Raw genomic sequence first — 17,586 nt, 5'->3', positions numbered from 1 at the left:
AATAATATTATTTCATAAACAAACATTATATTTTGTTAAAAAAAATAATATTTAAACATTATATCATATTATCATCTTATAATTTTCAAAATTAAAAAATAATATCATTTCAAAAACAGACAACATTATGTTATATTTTCGTAAATTTTAAACGGTAAAATGTGTTGATAATGACTTTTTGGTTCAGCATAGCCAAACAGTGTGATTACCGGGGCCCAGGTATTGAAATCGTGTTGCCTGTTTCTCGCTAAAAGTTAAAAGCTATTATTTGGTACATCATGCGCCCATGGAGTGGTCATCGTTATCCTTTCCTTTCTGGAAGACTCCAAGTCTCCAAAACCGCAAGTTCAGTTACATTATCCTTCCATTACCATATATACACGTAAGTCCTTAAATGTAGTAGCTAGGTGCCTTCATCTGTCATCTGTGTATACATTATTTTTGTTTTCACGGTTTCTCCTAGTCCTAGGACGTCATGGAGGAGCTTCAAAATCAAAACCACAACACTTTCTCCATGTACTTCATCACCTCCATTCTCTTTTTTCTCTTGGTGTTCTTGAAATTAGTTCAACGATCAGGCTCCAACAAGAATTTACCCCCAGGACCAAGGCCACTTCCTCTCATAGGGAACATACACCAGTTACTTGGGTCACTTCCTCAAGTATGCTTAAAAAAATTGGCAGACAAATATGGTCCACTGATGCATCTAAAACTAGGAGAGGTATCCAACATCATAGTCACTTCACCAGAAACAGCCCAGCAGATTATGAAAACACACGGCCTCAACTTCTCCGACAGACCAAACCTATTATCATCCAGAATAGTTTCTTACAACGGCGCTGACATTGCCTTCTCTCAACTCGGAGACTACTGGAGGCAACTCCGAAAGATATGCACCGTAGAGCTACTCACAACAAAGCGCGTGCAATCTTTTCGGTCCATACGAGAAGGAGAGGTGTCGGAGCTGGTTGAAAAAATAAGGGCAAGTGAAGGCTCCGTTTTCAACCTCTCTCACCACATTTACCTCATGACTTTCGGCATAGCGGCACGTGCGGCTTTTGGTAAGAAGAGCCGATACCAGCAAGTGTTCGTGGCGAAGATTAAGGAACAGTTGAAGCTTCTAGGAGGGTTTTCTTTGGCTGATCTGTATCCTTCTAGCCGAGTGCTTCAGCTGATGGCCAAGGGCAAAATTGAAAAGGTGCATGGAGAGATTGATAGGCTCTTGCAAGACATCATCCAGGAACACAGGAATAGAGAGGGTGTTGAAGCACTGGAAGATCTAGTCGATGTTCTTCTCAAGTTTCAACGGGAAAATGAATCGGAATTTTCCTTGACCGATGAAAACATTAAAGCAGTTATCCAGGTTAGTACTACTATAAATTCAACATCTATATTAAGAAACTGGTCTTTTTTTCGGATCCAAAAGTGAAAACAAAAATAACAAGTTCTCTATATCAAACTAGTAATTTATGCATTAGTTACGACTAAAATTTTAGCCATCATAAAAAGAAGAGGAAATTAAATGACATTCACCCACCACCACCCACAAGGCCATTCGCCACCAAATAAACAGTGATAAGCTTAATTTTTCTCTTTCTTTCATTACACATCACGCTAGTCACATGTCACTATTTGTTTGAGGAGATATTTTTTTTGTCTGAGGAGATATTTTATAAGAGTTATTTTTTTTAGGCTAAAAATCTATTTTAATCCCTTATAATAATTGTTTATTTCAATTTAGTCACAGTTTTATTTTTTGTCTCAATTTGGTCCCTAATAAATTAATTAGTTTCAATGTGGGACCTCCGTCTAAATTATTTAAACGGAGTTAACTGTAGGCCACGTAACATGCACGTGGATGCCACGTAGATGCATAAGTGGATGCCAATTTTTTAAAAACACCTGGAACCAGAACGGCCCGTTCTGAAACCAGAACAGGCCGTTCTGGGTGCACTCTTGGTGTGTTAATTTTGCATCCGGAACGGCCCGTTCCAGGTGCAAAATTAACACACTAAAAGTGCAACCAGAACGGGCCGTTCTGGTTCCAGACTGTTAAACACAAACTGTCAATGATTATAGTTCACGGTTGTGAATCGTCGAAGGAAAAAGACCCAAGGTACAAAACATTTCAAACACTGGATTTGGTATAATATTGTCAATGAAAATTGATAACTTCAATTGCTAAATAGTTGGACTATACAGTGTATCATTAAGAACAATGCAGTGTATCACTAAAGACAATGTAACAAATTTTATTTCATTGTTAGTCAAACTAGAGTGAACCACTTACTACCAAATTGACACTATACAGAAAAGGATGAAACGACATGGTATTTTTTCTTGAAGTTAATAACGATATACCCCAACAACAACAACCTGTTCTTGAAGAGGTAGAACCTGAAGTAAAGGAAGAGGATACACAAGATTAACATTTCACCACACAACCACATGCAGGGACGGATCTAAGTTAATCATAATGGGGGCACTTGCCCCCACTAAAATTGTTTTCATTCTTTTTTTATATATAAAATATTAATAATTTTATAAAATATATATTATTAATTATATTTTAATTATCTTGTTATATCTAATATAATAAATACATTAATATATTTTTTTATATTTTATTTTATTGTTTAATTATTTTTTATTTTGTCGTAAAATTATCTTCATTTTTAATAAAGAAAAAATTTACTTACTTCAAGATTAAGTCCACTTGGCGGGAACCACTAACTTTAACTTTACACCTACTACTACTAGGAAAACAAATTGGGAAAGATTATTGCTTTTTAATGGTGATTTGTGACTTTGTATAGAATATCAAATAATTTATTATGACTAGATTATGTGGAAGAAATTGTATAGCACTCTAGATAAACAATATTAATCCATTAATTTGCAGGACATATTCATTGGTGGAGGCGAAACATCATCTTCTGTTGTGGAATGGGGGATGTCAGAATTGATAAGAAACCCAAGAGTGATGGAAGAAGCACAAGCTGAGGTGAGAAGGGTGTTTGATAGCAGGGGATATGTGGATGAGACAGAATTGCACCAATTGACATACTTAAAGTGTATCATCAAAGAAACCATGAGATTACACCCACCTGTGCCATTGTTGATTCCTAGAGAAGGTAGAGAGAGGTGCCAAATCAATGGATATGAGATACCAGCTAAGACCAGGGTCATTATCAATGCTTGGGCAATTGGAAGGGATCCTAAGTATTGGCCTGAAGCTGAGAGTTTTAAACCTGAAAGGTTTCTTAATAACTCCATTGATTTCAAGGGCTCAGACTTTGAATTTATCCCATTTGGTGCTGGAAGGAGAATATGTCCAGGCATTTCATTTGCCATACCCAACATAGAGTTGCCACTTGCTCAATTGCTTTACCATTTTGATTGGAAGCTTCCTAACATCATAAAAAATGAAGAACTTGACATGACTGACTCACATGGAATTACTTCAACAAGAAAAAATGATCTCTGCTTGATTGCCATTACTCGCAAGCCTTAAAATCTATTTGCCTAAATAATCCATGTTTTAAACTATTTCTCTTTTATCCTTCACTACTTTCAGCATTCTATAACTGGACAATGGCTATAGGCTATATAAAAATAAATAAAGTGCTTGTGTTATTTATTTATTTTTCTTCTGAATAAGTGCTTATGGGATAGAATATTCATGCATCTTATAGGATCATGTATTGATTTTCATCTCCTTCATATTCACTTATTTCATATGGATTAAGTACATCGTTAAAAAAATTTGAGTTGTTGAGATTTTTTTTTTCATCTTTTGTTAATTACTTTCTATATATATATAAACTTTTGTCTTATGTAAAAATATTTTTAGAAACTTTTTTTTAACGAGATGGTTTGTAGAATTTTCTTTATATATTAAACATAAACCTCTAAAATATTTTTAAAGACTTTTCTCTCATTAGAAAATTTTTATAAATTTTTATCTAGTTCAATTTTTATTTATCTTATTACTTATAAATTATATTTTAATATTTTTAAAATAAATTATCAATAAATAAAAATAATATTATATTATAATATAAATTAATTATTATAAATATGAAAATATAATTTATGTATTTATACAAATTTTAAATATAATTTATGTATTCAACATAATATTTATTTATATATTTTATTTATTATAAAATTTAATATACATAATAAATATTTAATATATACATTGCAAATGTTAAAATACTAATTGTAAAAAACATTTAAATTGTATCTTCAATTCGGAACAATCGACGTATTTTCCTCAAATTTTAAAACTAGTTTGTACTTCAAATTTATCCAAAAGTTATAAATAAATAAAAAAGTAAAAAATGCGAATTTTTTACACAAATATTATTATTTTTTAAAAAATTACTGAATTAACCACTGTGCAACTTTATTTACAGGGATAGAACCATTCACTGTTTAAGCTCATAATTCGGTTCCCGGGGAACCGAATTCTGAGCACCAACATGTATTTTTTTTTATTTTTTCAACTCAGAATTCGGTTCAATTCGGTTCCCTTGGAACCGAATTCTGAGTTGTTTTTATATTTTTTTTTTCGTGTTTGCAGGGGAGACGTGAGCAGATGTTGGAAGCGGAACGGCCCGTTCCGAAATCAGAACGGGTCGTTCTGCTTAAAGGAACAGAGTGGTATTTGTTAAAGTAAAACGGGCCAAGAACGGGCCGTTCCAACGTTAAGAATTAACGTTGAAATAGATGTTGGAAGCGGCCCGTTTTAAACAAATTTTTTGGTAGTTTTTTTTAACGTGGAACGAGCCGTTCTTGTTTTAGAACAGCCCGTTCCAAAATAGAAATTTACACATTTTTTTACTCCTGGAATGGCCTCGGAACGGCCCGTTCCAGGAGCTGTTTTAACAAAGGGTTTGTGATTCGGAACGGGCCGTTCTGGTTTTGGAACGGCCCGTTCTGGGTAAACAGTAAAACTTGCGTTTTTCTATAAATAGACCCCCTCCCCTTCATTTTTTAATGCAATTTCAGCTGAGTTTGTCTCCTTTACTCCTTTCCTGTACTGCTTCTGATTCACCTTGATAGTAAGAAAATTTTTTTTTGTTCAATTTTCATTAACTAAATATCAAAAATGTTGTTGTGGAAGCAAAATGAGCATAGGTCTACTTTCATTGGTAGAACGGTAAGTTTAACACTTTCGTTATTTACTTTAAATTTCAATTAACTTGTAACAAATTAGTACTAATTTTGGTAATTATTGCAGGAGACTGAGAATATTATTTGTTCTTACTGTCATTCAATGCCAGAACCTCACCCTCTAATTGTTCCTATACTAGAGGAAGTGGGTTTTTCTGGGGTTGCAAAGCTCAGACATCTAAAAGTGGATCACGCATTAATCACAGCTTTGGTTGAAAGATGGAGACCTGAGACTCATACATTCCATTTTCCAACTGGAGAGTGCACCATAACACTGGAGGATGTTGCACTTCAACTTGGCTTAAGAGTTGATGGTTTACCAGTCATTGGCCCAACATTATATGACTGGGAGGAAATGTGCTCCACCTATCTCGGAATCATGCCAGTTAAAGGTGAGTCACTAATTGGCTCTATGATTAAGTTAAAGTGGTTAAGAGATAATATGTTAGAATTACCAGAGGAGCCATCTCAAGAACAACTTGATGCACATTGTAGATCATATATATTAGGTTTAATAGGAGGTGTTTTGATGCCTGACAAAACAGGCAATAAGGTACATCTTATGTATTTATCTTTATTAATAAATCTTAGAAGAACAAGACGATATAGTTGGGGGTCGGCTTGTTTAGCTATGTTATATAGGGAAATGTGTAGAGCTACAAATGTTAGTAGCAAAATAATGGGTGGTTGTGCATCTCTGTTACAATCTTGGGCATGGCATCGCATGCCATATATTGCGCCTATTTCCAGGTTACCAGCATCATTCCCTCTAGTCTGTAAATGGAGCGGGGGCAGAGTTTTAAACTTTCAAAATATACCTCATAATGATGTTGTTGGATATAGATCAAGGTTTGATCACATTCAGAATGATCAGGTAACTCTTTAAAATCAAAGTTTTATTATTTTTTTTATTTTCTTTTGTTTAGCATAATATGTTAACTAAAGAAGTTTAATTTTTTTTGTAGTTTTTATGGGCGTCATATGGAGTATTGCAAACAGCAATACCGATGCAAGCATATAGAGATGCTCTGCTATGGACATCATGCACCTCCATTATTTGTTTTGCAATTGTTGAATGACACCAATCTGATAGAGTGAAATTGCAATTTCGTCTCTTCCAGGATGTCCCTTCTCCACCGAATAATTTGGATAACCTACACAACATTGACATGAGGGGAAGACAAGATGAAAATTGGGTTACAAGACATGCTCAGTGGATCAACATATGGAACAATAGACGTGAGCACACATTGATGGGTCATCCAATGCAAGGCCCACTGTTTCACACACGAGAATACATGGAATGGTACATGGCCAATTCCATCTATTTTTTATCTGTGCCACGACTACTACAAGATTCAAGGACCCATCAACAACGAAGGACTTCCACAACATTTGAGACTGGTCGAACTTCCATGCGATCGCATGAAGAGACTGGTCAGCATGTATCAAATCCTCAGTACGTCACTCCTGAACAAAACATAATTGACAGACGACATTCATTTGCAACAACTTCAGAGGATTTTTTTACAAATTTATTTGGAGTAGATTTTAGAACTCCATCTTCAGCACAATCATACATGCAATCTCTTTACCGTCCACAATTCGGTAATGAACCTGGAAGTTCTTCAGCACCATTTCAACATCCGGTGGTTGATGATGAAGCAAATCCTTCTGAGCAACAACCTTCACGGCGTAATCCAGGCCGTAATAGACGTCGCCCTCATTGTGGAACTGGACACCATTACGGAGATTGAAAAATGTATATAAATCACTCTATGTTAATGTTATTGTTTTTTTTATTCTAATGTACTATGTGTCTTTATCAATGTAATATGAATTTTAATATTATGCATTTTTACATTTACTGCACTAAGAAGGTTATAAACTATTATAATTATAAGTATTGTAGCGAACACAATATACAATTTCAACACAAACACAACGTACTATCCGATACTAACACAAAGTAATTAACTTTAATATTACATAACTAAATAAATTTATTACAACTGATTACAACAATAATGATCATTGGTGGCGGGAACTACATCCATGACTAATATTCGGACATGTCTTCCTAGTTTGACCAGGAGTGTGACAATAAGAACAATTTTTTACATGAGTATGTTGTTCTCTAATATCCATCTCTGTTCTAATCCTGGTGGACTTTGGTCGACCCTTCGAAGTTCTCTTCAGTTCTGGATTTGGCCACAAAGTTAGACCAGTGTGAGTAGGCCAATAATCTTCATGTCGAAGCTCTCCAAACTGTCCTTCGTATACCTTTGCAACTTGTTGTAAGGTATATATGGGAGATATGTACCTTTCATAGTCATGATGTGCATGTAAGCATGAAGCAAGCACATGTGAGCAAGGGATATGAACTTTTTGGAACTTGCCACAATCACACCACAATTCATCAAGCCTTACCGCAAATCTCCCAACTGGTCGAACTTCTCTCGAATGTTGCGTTTCTTCCACTAGAAATCTACTGCTTGATCTGTCAAAGCTGATAACTCTATGAGTATTTGCCTTATATTGTGCATCTTGAATAGTTTTATTTGCAATTTTCGAATAGACATGTCCTGCATTAATCATTGCGCCCACTTCCGTACCTCTTTGAACGAAAAACTTGTTGCAACGAGTGTATGTGGCCATTACCATGGAACATTGACTCAGCTAGGTTTGTTGTCATGTGTCCCCAACGTCGTCCATTGTCCCATGCTAGTGGCCATTTTTCCCTAGGAATGTTGTCTAATCATTGAGCTGCTTCAACATTAGTATCTCTTACTATGTTGTAATAGTAAAAGAATTTAGGTTCAGTCATCCCGTAGGCTGCAAAAAAAAAATATTAAATAATTAAAAGTAATAATCAAATGCTTTAAAAAAAGTAATGATAAACTTACCCATATTGACGACATCCTTCTTTAGTGCTGCATTTTTGAATCGTCGCATGAAATTTTGTGCAATATGTCGAATACAATAGACATGAACAGAATTGTCTTCTGTCCAGCCACTTCCATTCCTTGAGTATGCACTTCGAATAGCTTCATGACGATCAGAAATAAGGCACAACTCATCTTGCGGTGTTACATACCGCCTCAAGTTCTTCAGAAAAAAAAAAACATGCATCGCTAGTTTCACCTTCAACAACAGCAAATGCAATAGGAATTATGTTGTTGCGACCATCTTGCGCAACTGCGACCAATAGTGTACCTTTGTATCTCCCATATAAAAAGGTACCATCCACTTGTACAATTGGTTTGCAGAAGGCAAAACCATCAATGCATGGTTTAAAGATTTATTTTAATTAATAATTAATATTCTATATCAAATTTTTAAAATTTAATTGTTAAATTAAAAAGCTTTTCAGATATAGGTCAAATTTATAAATTTTTTTAAAAAATTAAAAATCATGATACTTCGTTAAATTAATTCAAAATAACATATAAAATATTTTTGTTTTAAATGAGTGTAAAAATTTATAGGACACTAAAATAAAACAAATTAATAATTTTATTATGTTTATCCTATTAATTTTTATCATTTTATTCCTCTAATTTTAAATAAGTTGCAAAAAATTATTAAGTGACACTTAAATATTTATTTAGACAGAAAGAGAAAAAGGAAAAGTTATCACTATTTTATTTTATAAAAATAAGTAATTTTAAAATTTTTATAATAAAAAAATACTTTTCAAAATTATTATAGTTTTGGAACGGGTTGTTCTTCATCCAGAACAGCCCGTTTTGAAACCAGAACGGGCCGTTCTTTTGTACTCGTGGTGTGTTAATTTTGCATATGGAACGACCCATTTTAGATGCAAAATTAACACACCAAGTGTGCACCTAGAACGGCCCGTTCTGGTTTCAGAATGGGCCGTTCTGGTTCAAGGTATTTTCAATAAATCTGGCATCCACGTGGCCAAAAGTTAACTCCGTTTAAATAATTTTGACGGAAGTCCCACATTGAAACCAATTAATTTATTAGGGACCAAATTAAGACAAAAAATAAAAGTGGGACTAAATTGAAACAAACAATTATTATAAGGGACTAAAATAGGTTTTTAGCCTTTTTTTTATAAGGTTATTATACAAGCATACCCCACAATGATGAGATATTGTCCGTTTTGGGCCTAAGCCCTCGCGGTTTTGCTTTTGGTCATCACCCAAAAAGTCTCTCAATCGTTGAAGTATGTTTGTGCTATATAAGTTATTATTTCTTGTCTTATTTTATCGATGTGGGACTTGTTATTATTTCTTGTCTTATTTTATCGTTTTATCGATGTAGGACTCTAATACTCTGAGGGGATTTTTATAAGGGTTATGATTATTACACAAGCATACTATTGTCGGCTTTAGACCTAAGTCCTCACGGTTTTGCTTTTGGTCATCACTCAAAAGGTCTCTAAATCATTGAAGTATGTTTGTGCTATATAAGTTGTTATTTCTTGTCTTATTTTATCGATGTGGGACTTGTTTATATCCCAACACTTGCATGGTTAATGATGCAATGCAATGTATCCATATAATACACTATTTCAAGATAAATAAGGATAAAGTAAATGGTAAAGAAAAAAATACAATCAAAATATATACTTTTCACTATTTATTAAAGAGGGAAAATAAGAAGGATTTTTCCTCGAATATGCAAGAAAAAAACTCCGCCCTAGATTGGCATGAAATGGGAAGATAGGGGATCTCTCTCTTTTTCATTTTTTTTATTCTCTAAAAAATAAAAAAAACTTTTTAAAATAAAAATAATAAATAATTTATTGTTAAAGAAAAAATAACAATATAAAAATTAGTTTGCTGGGTTAAATTTATATTTTAATCAAGTAAAATATTTTTATACAATTTATTTATTCCTTTATATTGTTTCTTTCACCCATTCAAACAAGTGGAGAGAATTTTTTTTCTTCTTCTATTTCTTCTTATTTCTATTCATTTAAATAACGCATTTTATATTTCATTTCTATATTTATTATTTTTACTTTGTGTTTTCAATATAAATCTCGCTATCAAAGAATTAATTAATTGATAATTAAAAATGTTTATATAGTTTAATGAATAATATTTTTCACAAAATAGACAAGTTGAATTGAAGGCATGGATGGCTCGACCTTAATTAGCAAAGAATTATTAGCTAGATTCCATAAAGTTAAACTCAGTGTACCCAATACTTTGTTTTATATATGCAGGGAAGATAACACTCCCCTCGTCCAATAATTCACCTTGGTAAGCCGGTTGCGTATTTAATTTCCAAATAAAACCTGGAACATACATTTGCATTACTTGCAACATACCTGGTAATTTGTTGTACGACTCCTCCCAGTTTCCAAAGATATTCTCAATGGCATGTTGCTTGGCCAACCATCCCTTTCTGTAACTAATTGTATAACCCATGGTGGACTTGATGTGGGCTATGATGGTTGAAATGGATGCCGATGGATCAACCTCAATAATTTCACCAATGCTTTGAGCAATCATTTGTGATCCCAATTTATTATGATATTGGGAGATAAGTGGGGAAACACATGTGTGGGGGCCCTCAAGGATCATGATTTCCCAATGTTGTTCCCTGGTGCGCAATATACCACGACATCTCCAAGAACAGTCGTGGTGAACGCATTCCGTAACAAGCCTACTACTGCTTGAGTTTTTAACCTTGTAAGTGCAATGGTTGACAATGTGAAATCTATTTATGACATCCTGCATTTGTTCTTTTGTTTGGAAGCGTTGGCCAACAAATAGTGTTCCAGGTGGATACACAACCATATCACGCTCCAACAAATGGCTATACTCACTGTCTTGTTGGATTTCATTGGGAAACTCTAAAAAGTGTGGAGGTGGGTTGTATATGGCTACTGGTTGTGGTTGTAGTGGTGGATTATTTGGAATTGGGAGGGTTTCTTCATCATCATGTTCATGTGCAGAGAGAATTTCGTCTTCGTCCTCGCTAAAAGGATCAAAGACATTTTCTGTTGGGAGACCAACAACAACATCATCTTCAATGTTGGTTTCAACATTGGGTTGAGAAGCAGAAGGTCTAGCTTGCTCAAATGGCTGAGAAGGTATTTGATTAAGGTCCATGATTGGACCACTTAAAAGTTGTGTGTATGACTCAATATTGTAGTTGGAGGGGATATCATAAGAAGGGCTAGATGGGTTAGTGTACTGATAACTTTGATAAACTTCGTAAGGTGAACGTGAAGGTGAAACTTGTGGTGCATGTGATTCAACTGTAGTAAATGTAGCATATAATTCAATACCTGATTGAAGTTGATTAGAATCGTGAACATTGAAAAGTGCCTCAACGTCTTCATCATTCGTCAACTCAACACAGGTATAGTTACTAACCCCTGGGCCAAGTCTAATAGGGTACCGAAAATGTATGCTAGTCACCCTCTCAGAATCTTGTCGATGTAGCTTTCTGTGGATGACTCTTTGAAGCCTTTCTAGAGTAATTCCTCTGTTGATACGAACTAATTTTGCAGATGGAGAAGAGAAGGTGATTCCTTCATTCGGACATTGGTTAATGGAACCATCAGAATGAACAATAACGTAGATTGAAGAAGTCATTTTATGAAAGGTTTAAAGGAAATGAACGTGATTCTAAGAAACTGATTCAAAAGGGGTACACGGAAGGAATAAAGGAGAGAAGCTAATCTGAAATCGTGTGAAAAAAATGAAGGGGAGAGGGTCTATTTATAGAAAAACGCAAGTTTTTACTGTTTACCCAGAACGGGCCGTTCCAAAACCAGAACAGCCCGTTCCAAATCAAAAAAACTTTGTAAAAACAGCTCCTGGAACGGGCCGTTCCGAAGCCGTTCCAAGAGTAAAATAATGTGTAAATTTCTATTTTGGAACGGGCAGTTCTAAAACAAAAACGGCCCGTTCCACGTTAAAAAAATTACCACAAAAATTTGTTTAAAACGGGCCGCTTCCAACATCTATTTCAACGTTAATTCTTAACGTCGGAACGGCCTATTCTTGGCCCGTTTCACTTTAACAAATGCCACTCTGTTCCTTTAAGCAGAACGGCCCGTTCTGATTTCGGAACGGGCTGTTCCGCTTCCAACATCTGCCCACGTCACCCCTGCAAACGCGAAAAAAAAAAAAAAATATTAAAGCAACTCAGAATTCGGTTCCCGGGGAACCGAATTCTGAGTTGAAAAAACAAAAAAAAATACATGTTGGTGCTCATAATTCGGTTTCCCGGAAACCGAATTCTGAGCTTAAACAGTAAATGGTTCTATCCCTGTAAATAAAGTTGCACAGTGGTTAATTTAGTAATTTTTTTAAAAAAAAATAATATGTGTAAAAAATTCAAAAAATGCCCGTCCCATGAACTTGGGTACATCACAGCACAGAGCAAAATTCCGTAAAGTGGGCCTCAACAGTGTGAGAAGATTTCGAGTCCAGATAGTCAATAAGCTTTGACTTTGGACGATTAATATTTAATGTTTAAATTTGAGGTGATCTATATTTAAAACAATTTAAATAACTCTGGGATCAAATCATTTGTTGATAAGAATCTATAGGAGAATTTGCTTGTGGAATCTGATTAGCAATTGAGTTCCTAAATGAAAAATGTTACAGGGGTCATATAGTTTATGCACTTGTTACCATAATTAAACAGTCGGTGCAGGTTGCACATGGATTTCTGAAGCAAGCTCTCATGTCTTAGGAAATCTCAATAGTCTTTAATAGAACTCCCCTTAGACTCAGTTTTGTTGGTTGATATTTCTTTTTTTTTTTTTTTTTTTTTGGTTTTAGTTTGAGCTCTTAACATTATCTTTATATATATATATATATATATATATATATATATATATATATATAATAGTATAAATTAAAATAATTATTTTGAACGAAAATAATTTTAGAAATTATTCTTCAGTAAGAACATTCTTAACTATTTTTCTTTAATAAAAATCATTTTGAAAATTTTATTTTAAACTCTGATGTTTTTAATTTATTATTTTATTTTTTTATAAATTAAACTTAAATATTTTCAAATAATTTATCAATAATTAAAATACTTTCCTACAATAATACAAAAATATTTACTTAATATTACTTTTAGTTGATATATTCATATGCTAAAAATATTTATTATAAATTTTGAGTGCATGAAATAAACATTTTTCATGTTCAAAAATTTTAAATTTGGTTTTCATTATAATATATAACCAGTTTTTAAATAAAATCGATAATAAAAAAAATTATAGTTAATAACCATTTAATATATATGATTAATTTTTATAATTATTTTTAAAATAATCAATTATTAAAAAATCGGTTTTTTTTATAATTTTTTAGTTATTGTTGTTTTGATCATCTCTAGTTCTTACGTTTACCTTATTCCAAGACAATGACTCATTTTTAGTTTCTATTAATTTATGTCATTTATTTATTTATTTATATTTTTAAGCACGCTAATCAAATGACTTATTTTGAAAAGAGAATGTGAATTGATGCTTGCTTTTGCACTTTTCTTTTTTACTTATGCGCTTCTCTTTCCGCTTGTTTTTTCCAAACATTTTTTTAAATTTGTTTTTGGGACATTTTTTTATTTTTTTATTAGCAAAAAATATTTTCTATTGAGGATAATTTTTTTCAAAAGTTTGATAAATACTAAATACATCAATATTTTCTCTTAACTTAAATTTTTTATATTCGTATGAATCAATATTCAGATTGTGATCACTTAATTAAATAATATAAATTTTTCATTATTCATGTCAACCTAAATTGATATATTTTTTATTATTTATATAACTTTTAGAAAATACGTTCTAAATACTAATTTTTGAATTATTAGAATTAAATCTAATGAGTTTTGATAAGAGTTATTACTTATAAGATGATATAAGTAGTGTGAGAGATGGACACAAGAATAGAGTGATAAAAAAGGTGTGTTTTCAAATCATCCAACTATCATAACTTACTAACATTTATCTATAAAAAGAAATTGAGTTTTCATAAATTTTTTATTTCTTTGGATTATTTGAAGTGTCTACTTTTATCCATAGCCAAATTAGATTAAAAAATAAAAATATATGTTTATAATCAAATTACAGTGAATAATAAAGAAAATTGGTCATGATAAAATGATTTTTTATGTTTGAATATATTAACTGAAATTAATATAAATTCAATAAAAATTACTTTTAAATAATAAAATATTTAAAGTTATGAAATAATATTTGCAAATAACATTTGGTGTTTCATTTTAATAAAATTCCAGGGATGGATTTGTAAAATTCTCTCACAATGTAAACCAATCCACAATATTATGAGAAAAGTGCTAATTTTTTTTTAGTGTTTTCCTAGTGGAAGAAATTATAATATTTGATTATAAGCATTTTGATCCATTGTAGATTTTAAAATAATTCTCAAAAGGATTTTTTTAAAATAACATAAAATAATAATAAATAAAAAAATATACAAGGTGAACCACCGTAACTCACCTTGAATTATAAGTGAATCGGGTCAAGTTTTTCTTTTAATTAGAATGGATCAAAATTTTTCTAGTCTAACCCAACTCAAATTCATGATAGACCAAATTAACTTTTGAATTTTGATTCACTTTGACAACTCTAATGTTTTATTGTTAATTTTGTAGAAAATTTCTTATGTTTTCAATTTTTAAATTTAATTTTTATTTAAATTTTAAATTAAATAATATTCATAATTAATAAATTTGTATAATTAGTAATTAGTAATGAAACGTAAATATAACATTCATTAATATTTAATTATATTAAAAATATTAAATACATATTTTTATCTAATTCTTTAGTTATTTACTTTTTAAAATAAAATGTTTAATTTTATATGTTTTAACGAAAAATTATGGAGAGAAAAAAGATTGTGACAAAACTATACGTACGTTTTGCATATTTTAAAAATGATATTAAATATACTAAATATATTAATTTGTTGTATAAATCTACAATAATTTACATGTTAAAAATAGTAAATATAAATTCATAATAATTTATATAAAATTTCTTATTTACATTTTTGAAATCATATATATTTTTAAAATAGACATAAAAATATAAATATTTTAGAAGAATATGATTTAATTAACATAAAATTTTAAAGGTAGTTTTTGAGAAAAAATTTTAATGGAAGAAGTTGTTCGATTTTTAGAGGAAAAAAATTGTTCCCTTTTTGTTGGAGGAAAGTTCTAATTGAAAACTATTTCTACAAAACTTATTCCCATTTATTTATATATATAGAGATATTTGTAATTCACGGTTCACAACACCCGGTTTAAAAAAACCCGACACCAAATTTTTTTGACGAGACAAAGTGAGCAGGGAGATGCTAAAGCAGTAAAGGTTGGAGTGGACAGAACTTAAGAATCTGTCTCTTATTTCTTTATTAGATTATCATTATCATATAACGCATTCATAATTTCCGTATAGTACACTCCCTCAGCTTTTTTTTTTTTTTTTTTTTTTTAAAGTCGTTTTCACACTATTTTTTTCTCTTTTTTTATTGTTATTTTTTTTAAATCAATAATTTTTTTTTCATCCTTAATAATTAATATGTATTTATTGTATAATGTATTTATTCATTTTTAATATACATATTTTTTTGTCTAATTACCTAAAGGTATAATAAAAAATAAGTAATAAATAATTTTAAAAATTAAAATATTAATCATTTTCTTAATTATTATATATAATTATTGAATATTAAAAAATAAAAAAAGGAGTACCTATTGTAGTTCGGTTCTTCCTTCCAACATCCAAATATGAACGTATTAGATTCGAAACTTACTTTAATTTGTCCCACCTGTCAGCCACTAGCCTATAAATTTCTTTATCCGAAGGCGTGTGTCCTCCACACTCCCATTTTCCATCTCTTGCTTTTGCCATGGCACACAATTATATTCAACCATGCCATGACCCTGATGAAGCCAAAAACCCTTCAAAGACGCCAAGCTTGGACGTGGAAGCACAAAGAGAGGAGAAGGGTTTTGACTATGCGAAGAGGGCACAGTGGCTTAGAGCTGCGGTTTTGGGTGCCAATGATGGGTTGCTCTCAACAGCGTCTCTCATGATGGGAGTTGGAGCTGTGAGTAAAGATGTCAAGACCATGATGCTCACTGGCGTTGCAGGCTTGGTGGCTGGAGCTTGCAGCATGGCCATAGGAGAGTTTGTTTCTGTGTACTCACAGTATGATATTGAGTTGAGTCAGATGAAGAGAGAGGGAAGGATGGATGAGAGAGAGAAATTGCCTAACCCTTAGTACGCTGCTTTTGCCTCTGCCCTTGCGTTTGCCCTTGGGGCAGGGGTCCCTCTTCTTGGTGCTGCCTTTGTCAAGAGTTATAAGCTGAGGTTGGGGGTGCTGCTGGCTGTTGTCACCCTTGCCTTGCTTCTCTTTGGAGATTTGGCTGCTATTTTAGGGAAAGCACCAAGGGTGAAGTCTACTTTGAGGGTCTTGATTGGAGGCTGGATGGCCATGGCAATTACTTTTGGTTTAACAAAGCTTGTCGATCATGTTGGTGTTTGATCTCATATATATATCCATATCATTTCTTTTTTCTTTTTTTTTTAGCCTCTGACTTGTTTGGTTGATCTGGTTTAATTAATCAGATAACCTTTTACTTTTCCTTCTGTTACATATATATGTATGTTTATGAAATATGATGATTGGTCGTCTCAACTAAGCATATATACAAGAAAGTGATATCGTTATGATTTTCATCAAACAATACTTGCACTCCAGTTGTTCAACTTTGGTATATATGCCTTAGATTCCATTTTCCAAATAATACGTACATGCATGTTTTGTTTATCTTTAGTTGAACTTCAAATGAGGCCAGGGAAGGCTAGTAAAAGAATGTACTTTTATTTTCTTTCTTTCTCATTTTTATCTTATGTTAATATCATTTTTCTCTCCCATTTTCACACGAATCTATCCAAAAATGAAGGGAATGAATATCGATACTAACTAGACCCCGTAAAAAGAAAACTCGCACCAACCACTCCATTCCTATGGGAGAAACACGTACAGTACGTAGCTTTTTTAGCAAGTTTTTTCTAAATAATTTTTTTACTCTTGTATTTGACAAAGTCACAAAATATTGTAATAAGCAGTTTTTAAAACAAAGAAGCGCATGCAATTTAAAATTGCACATTGTTGGCTAAAGAAAAAGGTGGGTGGCATGTCAGAACTAAAAAAAGATAATTTGCTAATAGTTTTGAGAACCGTCAATTTAACAAAATAACCCATAGAATAATGAATAATCTCCTGGGGCGCGAGTCTGTGTGATCCAGGCCGCTCCTGGGATCGCTTTCAGGTGTGTCACTATATGCATGGTTAAAAGATTCAAAAAATTTTAAATAAATATATAATTATAGGATAATTTTTATATTGTTTT

The 17,586-nt window shown here is 32.2% G+C and overlaps 2 protein-coding genes and 1 pseudogene across 2 annotated transcripts; 2 read left to right on the top strand and 1 right to left on the bottom strand.

The window, feature by feature from the left end:
* The first annotated feature begins 312 nt into the window (after positions 1-312).
* Positions 313-3,644, top strand: LOC109804510 (cytochrome P450 71D10). The gene is made up of 2 exons (XM_020366357.3): positions 313-1,363; positions 2,903-3,644. Exons 1-2 carry the CDS (start codon positions 476-478, stop codon positions 3,512-3,514), a joined length of 1,500 nt encoding a protein of 499 aa, XP_020221946.1. The 5' UTR covers positions 313-475; the 3' UTR covers positions 3,515-3,644.
* Positions 3,645-7,939: 4,295 nt separating this feature from the next.
* On the bottom strand, positions 7,940-11,762 carry LOC145956213 (uncharacterized). The gene is made up of 4 exons (XM_083071780.1): positions 10,487-11,762; positions 8,326-8,379; positions 8,088-8,228; positions 7,940-8,016 (listed from the first exon to the last, which is right to left on the bottom strand). Exons 1-4 carry the CDS (start codon positions 11,760-11,762, stop codon positions 7,940-7,942), a joined length of 1,548 nt encoding a protein of 515 aa, XP_082927906.1.
* Positions 11,763-16,029: 4,267 nt separating this feature from the next.
* LOC109804337 (vacuolar iron transporter homolog 4 pseudogene) lies at positions 16,030-16,849 on the top strand (annotated as a pseudogene).
* Positions 16,850-17,586: the final 737 nt, after the last annotated feature.

This window comes from Cajanus cajan, chromosome 1 (genome assembly GCF_000230855.2).
Source record: "Cajanus cajan strain Asha chromosome 1, NIPB_CcT2T_4, whole genome shotgun sequence".
In the NCBI taxonomy this organism is placed as follows: domain Eukaryota; kingdom Viridiplantae; phylum Streptophyta; class Magnoliopsida; order Fabales; family Fabaceae; genus Cajanus; species Cajanus cajan.
This window is presented reverse-complemented; position numbering and strand designations above follow the sequence as displayed.

Coding starts and splice junctions, on each gene's coding strand:
- LOC109804510 (XM_020366357.3), top strand. CDS start 476: ATGGAGGAGCTTCAAAATCAAAACCACAACACTTTCTCCATGTACTTC. Junction 1,364..2,902: donor ACATTAAAGCAGTTATCCAG/GTTAGTACTACT, acceptor ATTAATTTGCAG/GACATATTCATTGGTGGAGG.
- LOC145956213 (XM_083071780.1), bottom strand. CDS start 11,762: ATGACTTCTTCAATCTACGTTATTGTTCATTCTGATGGTTCCATTAAC. Junction 8,380..10,486: donor GTCGTACAACAAATTACCAG/GTATGTTGCAAG, acceptor TATTGGTCGCAG/TTGCGCAAGATGGTCGCAAC. Junction 8,229..8,325: donor TGCATTTGCTGTTGTTGAAG/GTGAAACTAGCG, acceptor ATCGTCATGAAG/CTATTCGAAGTGCATACTCA.